The sequence below is a fragment of the Notolepis coatsorum genome (assembly GCF_963971535.1).
Source record: "Notolepis coatsorum genome assembly, chromosome: 5".
Classification (NCBI taxonomy): Eukaryota; Metazoa; Chordata; class Actinopteri; order Aulopiformes; family Paralepididae; genus Notolepis; species Notolepis coatsorum.
Window position 1 is genome coordinate 136238990 of NC_140169.1, and position 16194 is coordinate 136255183.

The 16194-nt window shown below is 47.6% G+C and overlaps 1 protein-coding gene across 1 annotated transcript in view; it reads right to left on the reverse strand.

Moving 5' to 3' along the window:
- The window catches only part of otofa (otoferlin a), a gene marked incomplete at its 5' end in the record, with an annotated part of 319129 nt that overhangs the window by 207644 nt on the left and 95291 nt on the right, over nt 1-16194 (reverse strand). Inside the window, one exon of the mRNA XM_084314280.1 lies at nt 565-653. Within this exon, the coding sequence (XP_084170406.1) occupies nt 565-653 (89 nt within the window). The remainder of the gene's footprint in view (nt 1-564; nt 654-16194) is intronic.

Consider the following 16194-nt stretch of genomic DNA (forward strand, 5'->3'; position numbering starts at 1 on the left):
AAGAACTTATTCTTGAGAAATATGCTGTTGATGGATAACCATGTGTTTAGAAACAAATTGATTAGATCAATTGTTAAACATTTAGATTGATTTGATTTTGATTGTTAATTATTATTATCTTAATTTTTTTTGGGGCTGATAACGAAGATCAGCGATACATTTAAGATGATGCACTGGGTTAGGGCATTTACAAGCTTGTACTGTAGCTTCAGCCCTAACCTTTTCGGCCAACTTGTAATTTTATTTGTGTTGTTGTTTTTTGTACATGCTAAATGGCTCGAAATAAACTTCATTCATTCATTCATTCATTCATTCATTCATTCATTCATTCATTCATTCATTCATTGTTCATTCCCATGCAGTTCGAAGCCGTTGCACAACAATCGCTTTGGTTCATTTTCAAATGCCTGTGCGGCAGCGGTCTGCATGCTTTTCTAATCCGTTCTAAAACGGCTGTGGAGTGGCTGTATCAGCACTTGTGATCTATTCTAAAATGCCGGTGAGCTGTTGTACATGAAGATGTAGGACTACCTAAGGACAGTGGTTGTGACTTGTGTACCTTACCTGTTGGTAAACACTTTGCTGTAGTTGTACACCTGGATTTCCAAGATCTCGTTTTCGTCCAGCTTGCTCGCAACGGGCCATCGGAATGTCTGAGAGGGATGACAATGAGGAATTCAGATACTGTTTTGACAGTTTCACACACCTTCTGTATCTGTTTCATGTACTATATAGGCTAGAACATACTGTAAATGGTAAATGGCTGCTTTACAATTTTTTCCTCACATTTTACCCGTTCACTCACACATTCACACATCGACGGCGGAGGCAACCATGCAAGTTGCCGACCTGCTCATCGGGAGCAGTTAGGGGTTCTGTATCGTTAGTGGCTTAGCTTGGCATCGCCTTCTGCACTATCTCGCGTACGTGCACGCGTACTGAATAAACCACAAATGTACCTCTAATACCAGTATTAGTCTGACCACACCCCTCATCAGCTTACCTTCATAAGCAGGTGTGTGGTCACCTGCTCTCCTCCTTCTCGCTTTCACCACAAGGAAGAGGTGCCTCGGTAGATCCCCACACTTGACACCATGATGGAAGAAATTGGATTAGGAACAGCTTGGGAAACAAGGATACGTTGACATCATATCTTTATTTTCTCTCTCACTATTTTCGAGAAAATACGGCGATATTGTCTTCGTACTGGAGTGTCTAGAAGATGATGATCATTCTACAAACCCTCCACCGGTTTTCGTATTGGGAGCACGCCGCTGCATGCTTCTCAACTGCAGTTCCTTGCTGTGTTTGTTGGGGTGAAACCTGTCAGGCCACAGCTGAACTGTCGGACATGCCGCTGTTGTGAGGAGCGGTGCGTTCCAGGTTGGGTGAGTAGTGTTTGCTGGCGGGCTCCACTTGTCTGTTAGTGCTATGGGGGCTACTAGACAAAGTTTATGGAAACCGGCCCCAGGCTAGGGTCCTTTGTTTAGCCGTCTAGGCGACAGAAGGCCTTGGTCTGGCGACCATTATAGTTTTAACTAGTGGGCCGCGACCATTGACACTGGTGATCCCTGTGTGTTCTGGACGAGTGGATTCTCTCTGTCACCGTGTTAAGACCCCATCTTTCATATCCAAATGAGAGTATTCCTTCACGAGGGGATATGTGCATGTAATGTGCGATAGCGGCAGATTCATGTTCAAAGTCAGCTATACAGGCCAGTTGGTACTGTGCTGATTCCGCCGGACGTGTTAATGTCACCGTTGTGAAGCGGTGTTGACGTCTTGTTTTCTCTTTTCTCTTAAAAAGTGAGGAGGGTTCAGAACGGCGGCCTGTCTGGGTGAGTGTTATGTCATTGTTTACATGTTCATAGCTTACGGTTAGCCGGTCGGTGGCCTGGCGCGGGGTAGCTTGGCTTCTCGCGCGCCGCCGGGAGCTCGCTCCTGATCGCGTGCGTCGTAGATCGGCGTCTCGCGAGCGGAAGCGATAGCACCCGAACGGTTGGAGCAGCCGTTAGCTTGATGCTATTCTGTTGAACGTGCTTTGATTTTTAACATGTTTTACACTCTTGACCACGACGTCATCCTTGACAGGGGATGTTCGTCAACCCTGCCTGAGCCTAGACGGGGATTGCGTCAACAAAGAGGGCTGTGTTCTACGGTGGCTTGTGACTGCACTTCGCTGATCTGCGTTCCGGGCAGGTACGGGGTTGGCCAGACCCTCATAACACGTCTTCTGGTTTTACCTTGCTAAATGTATTGTGAATGACGGTGTTTTTTCCCAAAACGTGTGTTGTTGCAATGCATTTGAGATACGTTGCGGGTTGTGTGTGAGCTGTTTTTGTCACTGGCAGTAGCTTCTCCGTGCAGGTCGTGATGTATTGATCTGGTTGTTGTGTGAGAAACATCATGGTGTTTATGTGTACCGTGTACTCACTACTAAGGCAACTAACCTATGAAGCTATGCTTGGTGACGAGTGAGTAAAAGAATGTTCTTTCTCAGACTGTAATGACAATGGACAGTGAGTTCACACATTAACAGGTTTTCCTGTTTTAACTGGCCGTATTGAGGGTAAAATAGGAGGATTGTGTTTTTCCCCCCCCGGTTCCCTGGGGACTTTATCACCTCCTATCAGACATGTTGTGCATTAATTGTGTCTTTTGTGTGGTAGGGATACGATGTAACTCTCAGCTTGATTGCTGAGGTTGTGCTAAATCTGCTGGAGAAACTTATTTCCTAAAGGGAAATTGGTTTGGTTGCTGTCATGTGTGCTTAGCAAGGCCTGTGGTCGATACTAATCAAGAATGATGTATTCTCTCATTGTGATGATGATGGGTTGTGTGTGTCATGTGACCTACAACTGGGTTGTACTGGCCACAGAAGCACATGTGTATGTTGGACCGGGGTTCTTAGAGCCCTCTCTATTCTGTGTTTTTCCTTAGTAAAAATCAGATAGCAGGTTAGCTCGTGCGCTGTGTGGAGCTGTGAAACGCTTCATAGAGCTGACTATGACTGTGTCATATTCTCTTTTTGTCGTTACGTCGTATCATGGGTGTGGGGTCGTAAAGGGGTGAACTGGTAACCTTTCCTCTCCCCATTGTTCTGTCGGTCAGGGGTACACCCCCTGTCCTTCAAGGTTCCCGTCACGTGGCGGTTCGGCACGTTACGGGGGGGGGGGGGGGGGGGGGGGGAGGGAGTTCCTGGTCCCACGGCCTGGTATATTGGGCGTGTGCACCGCAGGAATTCCCCCGCCATAGAGTACGTCACCGTGCGCGTCTCTGTTGGTAGGACTTCCGTGTGCTGTTCAGGTCCATGTGATGGATCTGTTTTCAGGGGGGGTGGTCAGGGCTCCTCCTCACCAAGCGCCTACTCAGGCCTTCTGTGAGTTCGGACTCCTTCTTCCATGTGATCCATGTGAGGAAGCCTCCATCAGAGTACAGAGCCTTCCTCCTCAGATTGTCAAAGTGAGTGGACCCTCTAGAAGGGTCCTTTTCTATTGTATGTATATTCGATTCAATTCGTTTATTGAGTGTGTATGGGTTCGGTGCCTCTTCCCCGGAGGCCCTAAAACCAGTTTTTTACATGGCTCAAGGTGCAATATATTCTTTTCAATCTGTACAGCTCGCGTGGGAAGTCTCTCTGGGGATCCCCGTCTCTTTCCTATGGGAGGGTGGTGGGATGTAAAAATGTGAACATTTTTTACCCCGGCTGTGTAGACTGGGATACATACTGTTGATGCTTCCTTCTTTCTATTCCAGAAGTGTTGGAGTTAGGGAGTGTCACACCCCTCTTGTCGTTCCCCTGGGCGCCTTGGGGATTCAATGACAGGTCTAAATAGCCTGTTCATTGATGGGGGTGTGTCCCGACGCACGTATAGTGCTAGCTCGCTGTAAACAGGCGATTGACTGGCACGCCTTAGTTGCTTGTGGTTGAAACAGCGTTTTTATAAAGCAACTGAGATGGGGGTTTTTCCTCTTCCGGCGACCACATCCCATGACCTGGGTGGGTTGTCGACGGATCCTCGTTCATGTCTGGGGGATGATGACGGGATGGATCTGAACATATGTAGTGGGGTCTCACGCCCTTGGGGTGGGCCACCAGGCGCGGTTCGTCCCGACGTCTGGGTGGCGCCTTCTTTTCATGTTAAGATCAACACGCATATCTGCCCTTCTCCTGGAGTAGGCATGTCGGCGTGGTTAGGGCACGGGACTGGTTCTGGTCACGCTGGTCCAGATCAGTTGAACCCGTTGTCCGCCGGGGATGCAGATCTGCTGTTCTGGTACCCTGAGGGACTTGGGCTTTTTTCAGGGGGAAAAATGCCAGGTCGGTCTGGGTGTCACAGGGTTAAGCGCTATGGAGACCCTGGTTGGGTATGTTTTTACTCAGCACTGTCGTCATGGCTTACAGCCATGCCATTCTGTACGCGCTCGATCTCGTCGGATCTCGGCCGCTACACAGGTTGGTCCTGGTTAGTACTTGGTTGGGAGACCGCCGGGGAATACCAGGTACGGTGTGCTTAGGGGCTGGTTCTCCATTGTTTTTCGCTCCTCTCTCACGCATGGCGAAGAGGGGCCTGTGGGGGTGGTTTTTTGACCTCCTCTGGTGACCCTGTGCTTCCCGTACCGCCAGGCCCGGTCCGAAGTGATGTTTGCGACCCGTAGGCCTGGGTTAACCCTTTTTGGAAACTGAAACGCTTGTACTGCGGTATAGCCGGTGTATACCCGCAGGTGTGTTTTGGAGTTTTTTCTTGAGGGGTTATAGGAACAACCACCGCATTGGGTAACACCGAGGTGGTTGATTCCCTGGTGTGTTGGAGCAGTGTCAACTCCCGGGTTCACCGGTTGAGGGTGCCCCTGCACGTTCATGACGTCTGCCAATCGTGTCAGCCTTCTCTGCCTCGACCCCTCTGGGTGGGGGTTGTTAAATGGAGGCTTGGTCATGCAACACCGCCAGCTTACGCTCCTTCCGCCGGGGCGGCTGTGTTCAGCTGTCCCCTCTGGCGCCTGTCTCGTCCGCAGTCTCCAGGCTAGGGTTAACAGCCTGTTGCCTGGTTTTTCCCCGGTGCGCTGCCTGCTTCCGTTGGTTAACCTTTTTTGTGTGCTTACGGCCATGCTGACTGCCTATTCTGCAGGGTCAGTGTGCCAGGCGGTGTACTATTGGGGGGACGGGGCCCGCTCGGCTTACTGGCCTGGTTGGTTCCGCCTGGGAATACCAGGTGCAGTAACTGAGGGGCCTTTGTCCGAATACGCTGGCGATGTGGGGGGCGGGGCACTACGTGCCCACCTGGTGGGGTCTTGATGCTGGCATCATGGACTTCTCCGGGCCCCCATTCCAGGGAGTCCAGTCCTTTTGGTGGGTCTGGGTCTTCCTTCGTGCTCCGCTGCTACGGCCTTGCCACGGGGTTGGGTTTGCCCTTGACCCCGTGATTCTGGGGGCAGTAACGAGGTTGTTCCTCCGTTCGTTCCCGGGTGGCATGCGGGTTGTGCGTGTGTGTAGTCGTGGGTCAAGCCACGGTCTGCTCACCCTGTGCGTTGAGTTGCTTGAGTGCCTCTTCGCACGGTCGGGTCCGTCGCCCTCCCGTGACGTCCCTAATAGGGGGGCTACCCTCCATTAGGGGGGGTCGGGGGGGCTCGGCCCTCCCTGTTCTGATGGTTTTGGGGGGCTGTCAGCGGGGTGTATTTGTCAGCCAAGTGGCTCCGCTTGGCCTCCCTTGTGCAGAAGGCGATGCCAAGCTAAGCCACTAACGATACAGAACGTTAGGTTATGACTATAACCAAGTTCTGTTAGTTAGGGGCGATGCTTGGCATCGGACGCCGCTGCAGCCCTTGTCCTCACCTTGTGGTGAAAGCTTGGGAAGGAGGAGAGCAGGTGACCACACACCTGCTTATGAAGGTAAGCTGATGAGGGGTGTGGTCAGACTAATACTGGTATTAGAGGTACATTTGTGGTTTATTCAGTACGCGTGCACGTACGCGAGATAGTGCAGAAGGCGATGCCAAGCATCGCCCCTAACTAACAGAACTTGGTTATAGTCATAACCTAACGTTAAGTGTCTTGCTCAAGGACACTTCGACACGCTGCCCGGGAGAAGCGGGAATCGAACCGGGAACCTCCGGATTACCAGGTGGCTGCTCTACCTACCGAACCACTGTAAAGTACATACATGTTTTAGCACGGCTGGCCCAAGTGGGAATCGAACCCCTGACTGCATTGGAGCCACACTCTACCCATTACGCTACAGAAACACATTGTATTATGCAACAGGGATCTGTATATGTTTCTGTTGTGTATTATAATCGGCGAGGATAATGTTCAATTCAATTCAGGATCTGAATTATTTATCCGCCAATGTTTTATATACCATTTACATACCATCCGATACAAAAACAACAAGAGTTAAGCAGAGCAATAAACTACAATACAGTACAACACAGTGTTATTATGTAAATATAAATGCATTCCATTTAAAGACAAAGTGCAGTAGGAATGGCTGAGATACGTACACAGTCAAAGTGCAAGATAGTGCAAATAGGCACAGTTAAAGTGAGAGTGTGCGAGTGCGCAGGGGTGCTGCATGAATGAATGATCATTACATTTATATAGCGCTCAAAGCGCTCCCCACAAAATGTAGGGTGGGAATTGCCTCCTTCACCACCACTGGTTGTGATGATTCGGTGTTGGTGTGGACCCAATAGCAATCACAGGACGAGGGTAGAGAGAGGCAGGACACAACGGGATGTAGTTCAACAAAAGGCTTTACTTGTATTTTACACAAGGCTTAACTACAAAACAAGAATAGTACCTCAGTAAGCTGGCAGATTACATGTTACGAAAACCCGATAACAAAGGGTACAAACGTGGAGAGCACGGAAGGGTGCTGCGTGGAATCACAAACAAGATATGATAACAATGATAACGAACCGACAGGGAGGTAACAGGAAAGGACAGAATATATAGGGAGACTAATCACTAACAAGACACACCTGGACAGACACACAAGCTGACATTAACAGTGACACCAAATACATGACGGGACTGAATAACAATACATACAAGAGACAATACACTAGACCAGACCAGGAAACAGAGTGGGCAACATAGACAACACAACGGAGAATACATTACACATTAAAGACATTTGGAGGTTACACATATGAATAGCCAATAACAGAGGCAGTAGGGGGAGTAGCGGGAAAAGTCCACTAGAGGGGGGTGCAGGGCAGGCTCTCTGGACTGGAGGGGGAATGTGGCCAGGCTGGGCAGCTGGAGGGGGAATGGGACCAGGCTGGGCAGACGAATCCTGACACTGGTAGCACCCAACCTTGGGCTACGCAGGCTCAATGGCTGCCATACACTGGCACCAGGCACACATCACTAGGGATGGGTACCTTTCACATTTGAACCGGTACCTGTGAATCGTTACCGGTACCCAACGGTACCATTTTTCGGTACTTTAGTCTCAAGAAATTTAATTTGCCTACCTCAGTCGTAAAAAAAATATCCAAACTTCAAATAACTACAATTTCGACAGTTTTCGGCTTGTCATTGCTCCGACTGCTTTGTTGTTGAATCAAGTCAAATCCTAGGTAAGCATATATTGTGCGTGTGAACGTTGACACGAAAAAAAAAGGAAAAAAAAAGAATAATAATAATTAAAAAAAAATTATTAAAAAAAAAAAAAAAAACGGTTTCTCACTTGATTCGATACTCGGTAGTACCGACGTGTTTCGGTTCGGTACCTCAAAAGTACCGAATTCGGTACCCATCCCTACACATCACACTACACAATGGCTGAACGGCTCAGGAGACAGGGATTGATATCAGCCAATTAAGGGGAAGTGATGCTTAGGTGGCCTTGATGTCAGAGACCTGATTGGGAATTTGGCCAGGAACATCGGGGAACCCTCTACTCTTTGGGATAGGCGTCCTGGGTTCTTTAACGACCAAATTCATTCAGTGATAGATGAAGGGTCTCTGTTCAGGAGGATTACGACCAGGGGGAAAGTAGTCGTTCAAGTGGGAGGTTAGTCCTGGTCTTTTAGGCCCTCTTCCTCATCCTGGAGGAGTAGTTACAGATCCGCGAGGGAGAATATTTTCTGCACACCGCTGTAGTTTCCGCTTAGAGTGGGATGATGCCGGGCCGAGTCGCACAGAGATGGTAGGGTGTGACAACAGACTGCCTTTTTTTAAGCTGTCGCAGGAAGCACATGCTCTGCTGGACCTTCTTGGTGATTGTAGTGACATCCCTGTCGCCATTTATACCGTCATCTATGTGTCTCTGCTAAAACCGCTAGCATGGCAGCTGAGCACCTGACCCAGGTGTTACACAACATCTCTGACTGGCTTGTGTCGTCTCATTTGACCTTGAATGTCAAGAAAACTGTCTCTATGTGTATCTCCATACGCAAAAGGCCTACAAATGATTTGTTTGAGGTGCAAATAAAAAATGAAATAATTGCCGAAGTGAATGAGGTCAAGTACCTATGAATCATATTAGACAAGAACCAAACATTTTATAAACAGGTACATTATGTATGTAAGAAGCCTAATTTAAACTGTTTTCATTTTTATTAGAAGGGATCTGTCAACTAAAGCTGCTAAAATGTATATGATTCATTCCCACTTACTTATCACATCATGGTCACAAACCTCACAAACCATACTAAAACCAATAACTATAATATACAAACAGGCCGTAAACCAATGCGATGGCATCACTGCAGTGTTTTGAGTAAGCACAATCTTTTCACGTTTGAAAATGTTGTAATTTTCTGTAATATTAGACTTGTTTTTAAATGTTTGCACAATCATGTCTCATCTTTATTATCTGGACTGGTCTGGTGGTTAGACATTGGAGCTCTAGCAGAGCAAACACACAAGCTTCCAATAATGGTGACTGTACTGTTCCCATGTGCAAGAGTTCGTTTGGACAGTCTGCCTTCTCCGTTAAAGGGGCAAACTTATGGAACTCTCTGCCTACTGGCTTAAAACTGGAGTCCAATGTCAACGTCTTCAACAGAGGACTCAAAGTGTGGTTGAAATCATGTGTAGACGCGGACTAGTTTTGTTGTTTTGATCATGGACTCTTGTTCTGGTAACTATTTGTTCTGATTTGTGATTTTAATTATGTATTATACTGTTAATTTCATTCTATCTTTTAGAAAAGCCTCAATGGACTGGTGTTGAACACGCAAACAACACATATGGTCTGTCCACTGTGACCGGTCCAATGTAGCTGTGGTGTCCATTTTAAATAAACGTTTTCATTCATTCATTTCAGGTCCTGTTGGAGGAGGATGGTACCTCTGCTACCAATTTGTGTGACTCTGCTCTGCTCACCGCAGAGGGAGTGAGTGGAACGGATTTCCTCCTGAAATCAATGTCCATCTCCACAGTCTTTTGTGAATGTTGTCAGTATCGATGGGCTTCTGGTACAATGGAGACCCCATGGGGAAGAGTCCCAGCGAATATATCACTTTGTAAATGTAAATGTAATGTAAATGTAAATGTAAATGTGAATGTAAATGTAATTGTAAATGTAAATGTAAAATGTAAATGTATGTCACTGACTGTCCTATGTAGTGTTCTGTTTTGTGTTTTCTTTTTTTGTGGTCCTAATGTTTGCAAATGGGGCTTCGTTCGACACGAGACAAAATACAAAGATATCAGGCAAAACTATCTAATATCTAATCTCCACAAAAACCACAAGGTGACGAGGGATCAAATGAGTCACTGATGACTATACGCACTTCATATACTGCAGAGACTCAAAGAACAAAACAAACGTTCTTCTGTGAGAAAGAAAATATGAAAACTCACCACCGTCTGCAGTAATCACATGAATAATTGAAAATATCAAACAGATGAGTAAGACATCCTTGAGATGAGCTCAGGAACAGGGATGCAACAATAACATTGACATTTAGTAATTTAGCTGACGCTTTGATCCAAAACCACTTACAAATGTTGTCAAGTCAGCAGGGGGGGGGGGGGGGGGTACAACTCTGGCAGCTAAGGGTCAGTGGTCAGTGGTGTTGTTCGTCAAACAGTGCCGAACATGAGTGCTACACTCTGAGTAGAGCTCTGAGACACTCACCGGGACAGAGCTCTGAGACGCTCACCGGGACAGAGCTCTGAGACGCTCACCGGGACAGAGCTCTGAGACGCTCACCGGGACAGAGCTCTGAGACGCTCACCGGGACAGAGCTCTGAGACGCTCACCGGGACAGAGCTCTGAGACGCTCACCGGGACAGAGCTCTGAGACGCTCACCGGGACAGAGCTCTGAGACGCTCACCGGGACAGAGCTCTGAGACGCTCACCGGGACAGAGCTCTGACACTCAAAACAAATAATAATCACAGGAAATTCACTGTATTATTTTACAGAATACTTTTGTTTTTGTACTTTAACACTTTGAGTGCCACTCACGAGATTTCTCTGGGTTTTTTTTAGGTGGTTGCGTGCCACTCACGAGATTTCTCGGAATTATTATAATTTTTTTTTTCTTGCGATCTGAAAAATTATTGCATCACCCGAGCCTACCCGAGTATAGCCGAGGGGCGCCGGCGATCACTGTGGAAAAAAGCGCCCCCTGTCGTCTCCCAGATGACATAAGTGATTTTGGAATGGACTCAATGAAAATGAATGGGGAAAAAAATCCGGTACTCCACATTTTCCAGTTCACTGATCCAGCCGGGGTTACCACAGTTCATTCTGGAGCCTCAGATCCCCGCGGATCATGGAGTTCTACTGTATCGCGTTGGATCCATACACGTATCGATTTTTTCTAATGGTGATCAGGAATTGGAATATACCAGTTGGATACCATCTGATGTCAGGTAAGGACTCTATGTTATCAGTGGTAGGATAATCAGAGTAAGTTTGATGAAGTTATAAGCTGTTTTGTGAAATGTCTTCTTTCGGTTTCACTGTAAAAGTCCGTGAGGAAATCAACGGAGCGATTATCAGTGCGCGGCCGTAATGTGCGTGCGTGCACGTATAATATTGATCATCTAGTGTTTATTTGAAAACGATTCATAAAAAGGCCGACGAATATCAACGTTGTGGAATATTCCACTAAAAGACGATTTTCATAGAATGCTCCAGAATGAGCTGTTTTTTATATCAAAACGGGGGCTTTTCTAACTGCTCTGAAACGGCAACGACACGATAAAAAAACAATCTGTCTTCACAGCACTGACTGGAAAATAGTCTTTGATAATGCGATGGGCAGATTAGACACATAGCCATAATTTAAAACATAGATTAGGCAATATTAACGTTAACATTGGCGCCGATGGTGGCATTCAAGCGGTAAAACGGAAAACCAGGCGTGGCGCTGAAAGTGTTAAGTGTAAATGGCATAAAAATACAGTAAATTACCTTTTATCAAAATATTAACCATTAAATAAAGGTTGTAATCTGTAAAGGTATTTGATTTGACTGTCATTTGACAGGAATTATTGTGAGGTTTTGTCCATTGCTCACCTACTCGCTCTGTTCCTTTAAGCCTACTCGCTCTGTTCCTTTAGTTTTCTGTTTATCAATTGCATTCTCCTCACCTCACTAGCCCCCACCCTCGCGTTCGTTTGCTCTTCAGCAACCACACCCTTGGACTACCTGTCATTATGTGTTTGATTGGTCTGGTGCCGAACACACACTTCTAGGTTCAAGTTTCAATTACCTCCCGCACCTGATGTGTATTCTAATTAGTTCCCCTGTGGGCTTTAAGTACCTCGCTCTTCCCCTCTGTCCCTTGTCGGGTCGTGCCGTATCATTCCGTATCATATTCTCTATCACCAAGACTCCTTCGGGAGGTCCTCTGTCTGTTTATGCTGTTTTCATCTCCGGCGTGAGATGCGCTCCAGCCTTCGCCTCCTGTCGCCGTTGCCTGAGGGAGACACTGGACTGCGCTCTCTAAACTTCCACGGGAGGTTTCCCAGTGTTCCACTTCAGACCTCCGCGCAGCAGACGTCCTGACGCGCATCCAGACCTCCGCGCAGCAGACGCCCAGACTCGCATCCAGACCTCCGCGCAGCAGACGCCCAGACGCGCATCCAGACCTCCGCGCAGCAGACGCACTCTTCACTCCAGGCGCGCATCCAGACCTCCGCGCAGCAGACGCGCTCTTCACTCCAGACACGCATCGCTTCCTAATACTCTACGGGAGGATGCGTCTCTCCGAGCCGGCGCGCTCTTCCGCGCAGACGCGCTCTTCACTCCTGACGCGCATTCAGACGCACTCCAGATGCGTCCTCCGTACCGGCGCGTACTCCAAGCAGACGCGCACCACTCAGACCTCCGCGCCAGATGCGCCCTCCGTACCGGCGCGTACTCTAAGCAGTCGCGCACCACTCAGACCTCCGCGCCAGATGCGCCCTCCGTACCGGCGCGTACTCTAAGCAGTCGCGCACCACTCAGACCTCCGCGCCAGATGCGCCCTCCGTACCGGCGCGTACTCCAAGCAGTCGCGCACCACTCAGACCTCCGCTTGAACAACCCGTTTCCCGTGGCGACGCGCTCGCCCCGTTTTGATCCTTCTCTCTTTACGCACAGCGCCTGGGTGAGTTTTTATGACTGTCTTTGATCCTATTCGTTTTTCGTGTGTTTAATGACACTGAAGATATCCTGCTTGTTGTCAGACTGTCACTCACCCAGCGTCAGCTTTTTGGATAGTTCATTGGGATAATCTTTGGCCTCAACATCGCTCACTGTGTGTATACTCACCGAAGATATTATTCACTTGGATTTGTATTTTGGGACTTCACTCACAGTGTGTATATACACCGAAGATTCTGTCACTTGGATTACTCTGTTTTTGGGACAAGTCACCTCTCCTGTCACCTGCTCTGTTCCCAACTGAACTCTGAGCTAACCCGCTCCCTCTCTCCCTCTCGGTCCTGTTTACCACCCTCGGAGATCTGCCGAGAGAGATCTGCAGAGCGGTTCTGATGTCCACCGTCAGCTTCCTCAGACGAACCATCCCGGGAGAAGCTGCAGAGCAGCAACATTCATTAATGCTTGTGTTCCAAGGCCTTACCCTGTTTTCTCTGTCCCAGTATGCAGCTCCAGCCCTCGCCCTGTTCCAAGGCCTTACCCTGTTTTTCTCTAGTCCTCCTAGTCCTCCCTGTCTAGTCCCTCCAGTCCTCCTTCTCCCCAGCCCGCCTCCGCGGGCCTCTGTCCCTGTTTTCCCCACTCTAGTCCTCCTAGTCCTCCCTGTCCCCAGCCCGCCTCCGCGGGCCTCTGTCCCTGTCTCCCCTCTCTAGTCCTCCTAGTCCTCCCTGTCCAGTCCTCCTAGTCCTCCCTTCCTCCCTTACCCCGGCCCTGTTCCGTTAGCCTTTCCGTTAGCCTTCCCTTAGCCTTCCCTTAGCCGTCCCTTTAGCCAGCTCGCCTCCTAAAGGCACTGTGCCTTTTCCCATTCTGTTTATCCAGTATTTTGTGTTCTCCCTTAAAGGGACAGTGCCGTTTTTTCCTTGTGTTTCAATAAATGCCCAGTTCTTGGCTTACTCTCATACCTGTCTTGTGTTGTGCGATTGGGGTCGGTTACTAACCATAACAATTATTTGGCAACCGTTGCTGCCAGACATTTACAGTTTTTTTGTTTTTTGTTTTTTTTTACTATAGTAGGTAGTAGAATAGGTATAGTAACATAGTAGATAGTAGTATAGACATAGTAGCATAGTACATAATAGTAGAAGACAGTAAAAAAGTTTTCTTCCGTTTTCTTTAGTTCAGATATTGATTGAAGAGGTGTGGTTTTAGTCAATAGCGGAACATTGGATGTGTTTCAGCTGTCCTGACTGTGATGGGAGGTTTGTTCCACCACCGCGTGGAGCCAGGACAGAGAATAGCCTGCCTTGTCCCTTCTGGATTTGTACGTATAGGGTCACGGTTAGTTAATTAACTCTGAAATAACCTTATGTGATAGGGAGCAAATTAAATATCTGACGGCCCATTGTATTAACCTCAACCGAAAAAGGGATGGAGAAAAGAAGAAATAAATCTTAACTTTGTGTGTTCACCTGAAAACTTCTCAGCACAAAGTGATGTCTCCTGTAATTGGCTAATCTCAGATTGATTTCCCGATTGGTAGACTTGGCCCTGTGCAGATTCAGAAAGTGCTGGTCACCTCAGGTCACTCTTATAAGCAGTGATGGAAGAAGTACACACATCCTTTACTTATGTAAAAGTAGACATACCCAGATGAAATAGTACTCGGTAGGTAAAATCGGTAAAAGCAAAAGTCCTCCGTTCGAATTATACTTAAGTAAAAGTAGAGATGTATATACAATTTAATGTATTTAAGTATGTCAAGTAAAAGTATGCATTCTACAGTACATGATGTTTGTGTATTCCAGTGCTTGGGAGCATTCAATCCTCAATCCATTGACCTCTAAAGGTTAAAGTGGTATGTGGTCCAGTTACAGTATGTTGCTCTGATTATGTCCTCTTGAAGTTGACAGGCTTCAAATGATTATCATCTTCATAGATTTTTTCCCACCTTTTCTATGCAAAATATTTTTCTTCAAAGTAACTAGTAGTAGTAACTGATGGGTTCAGATAAATGTAGTGTAAAAAGAGTAAAAAGTACAATATTTCCTTTGAAATGTAGTGGAGTAAAAGTATAAAGTTCCCTAAAATTAAAATACTCACGTAAAGTACAAGTAGCTCGAAATGTTACTTAAGTACAGTACTTGAGTAAAAAATACTTAGTTACTTTCCACCACTGCTTATAAGGACAGTTGATTGATTGATTGATTGATTGATTTGATTGATTGAAAATTGTATTAACAGATTGCAGAATGGGTACAATACAGTACAGCTCAATACACACAATTGTTAAGAGGATGCAGACCAGAGAAAGACTTTCATCTTGTTTACATCAGGGTCCCCCATTTTCAATTCATCATAATCTCAGAACTCTTCATGATATGAACCTGGTGACTGTGGATCAGCTGGCTGGTTTGTTTGTTGGTTGGTCGGTTCATTCGCTTGATCGCTTCCTCTGTTGCATAACTGGCCATAGAACCAACGTCACATTCATCATTCACACAATCAACCACTGCAGACCCTTCCACGCACCTACTGTATGCAGCGATAGCACACTCATGTCCTAGTTGGAGCAAGGATCACAGTCAAGTCATCAGTGGATGAGTGATACAGTTCTTGTGTCCCTTACCTACCCCTACTAGTTACGCTGCTGGACAGTGTGGCAGAATAGTCCCCTCCACCCCCTCAAACAATCCCCCAGCCATGTTTCAACCTCCAACACATTACCATTCAACTTTTGTCTCCCACCCTCAACCCCCCTATGTCTGGCGGCACGGTGGTGTAGTGGTTAACACTGCCACCTCACAGCTAGAAGGTCCAGGGTTCGATTCCCGCTTGGGGACCGGGTTTCTGTGTTGCCAGGTAGCCAGGTGGGGTATCTCTCGGGCCTTTCTGTGTGGAGTTTGCATGTTCTCCCCGTGCTCCCAACACCCCCCCCCCCCCCCCCCCCCCCCCCCCCCCCCCCCGATAAGATAAACCCAATGGAAAAACATGCACAACAGGAGCACTTGGATTGGTCCCCGGGGCGCGGCCCCACGCTGCAGCCCCTATCTGCTCCCGGCTGCCCTTGGGGGGAAGGACGACGGGATGGGTCAAGTGCAGAGCCTCAATCGCATCGGCGACCCAACAAAAATTGCATGTGTGTGTGTTCCTGTGTGTTGCTCCCGATGAGCAACACACAGGAACAGGAACTTGCATGGTCGCCTCCGCCGTCGGTGTGTGAATGTGTGAGGGAATGGGTAAAATGTGAGGAACAAATTGTAAAGCGCTTTGGATAAAAACGCTATATAATTTTTTTTCTTTTTAAAGCAGCCATGTGTGCCGCCAATGCCGAATAAAGACTTCTTCAAAGTCCAGTTATTTGTCTATTTCCCCTAACTCACCCCCCCCCCCCCCCCTTCCTTACTTCGCCTCTCCTCCTCCCGATTCCCCCCATCCCCCTCTAATTCACCCTAGCCTCCTCCAATCCTGAACCCTGGGCCATTTTACCCAGAATTCCCCTCTCTCCCCTATAAAGAGCCACGTCTGAGTGGACACTGGAGCTCACCCGGGGGCACACCAGCTGGTGTCCCTGTTGGGTCATTCAGCTATATACTCTTGATAATAAACCTGTGTTAACCAAGTCTATCTTTGACTATACCTATCC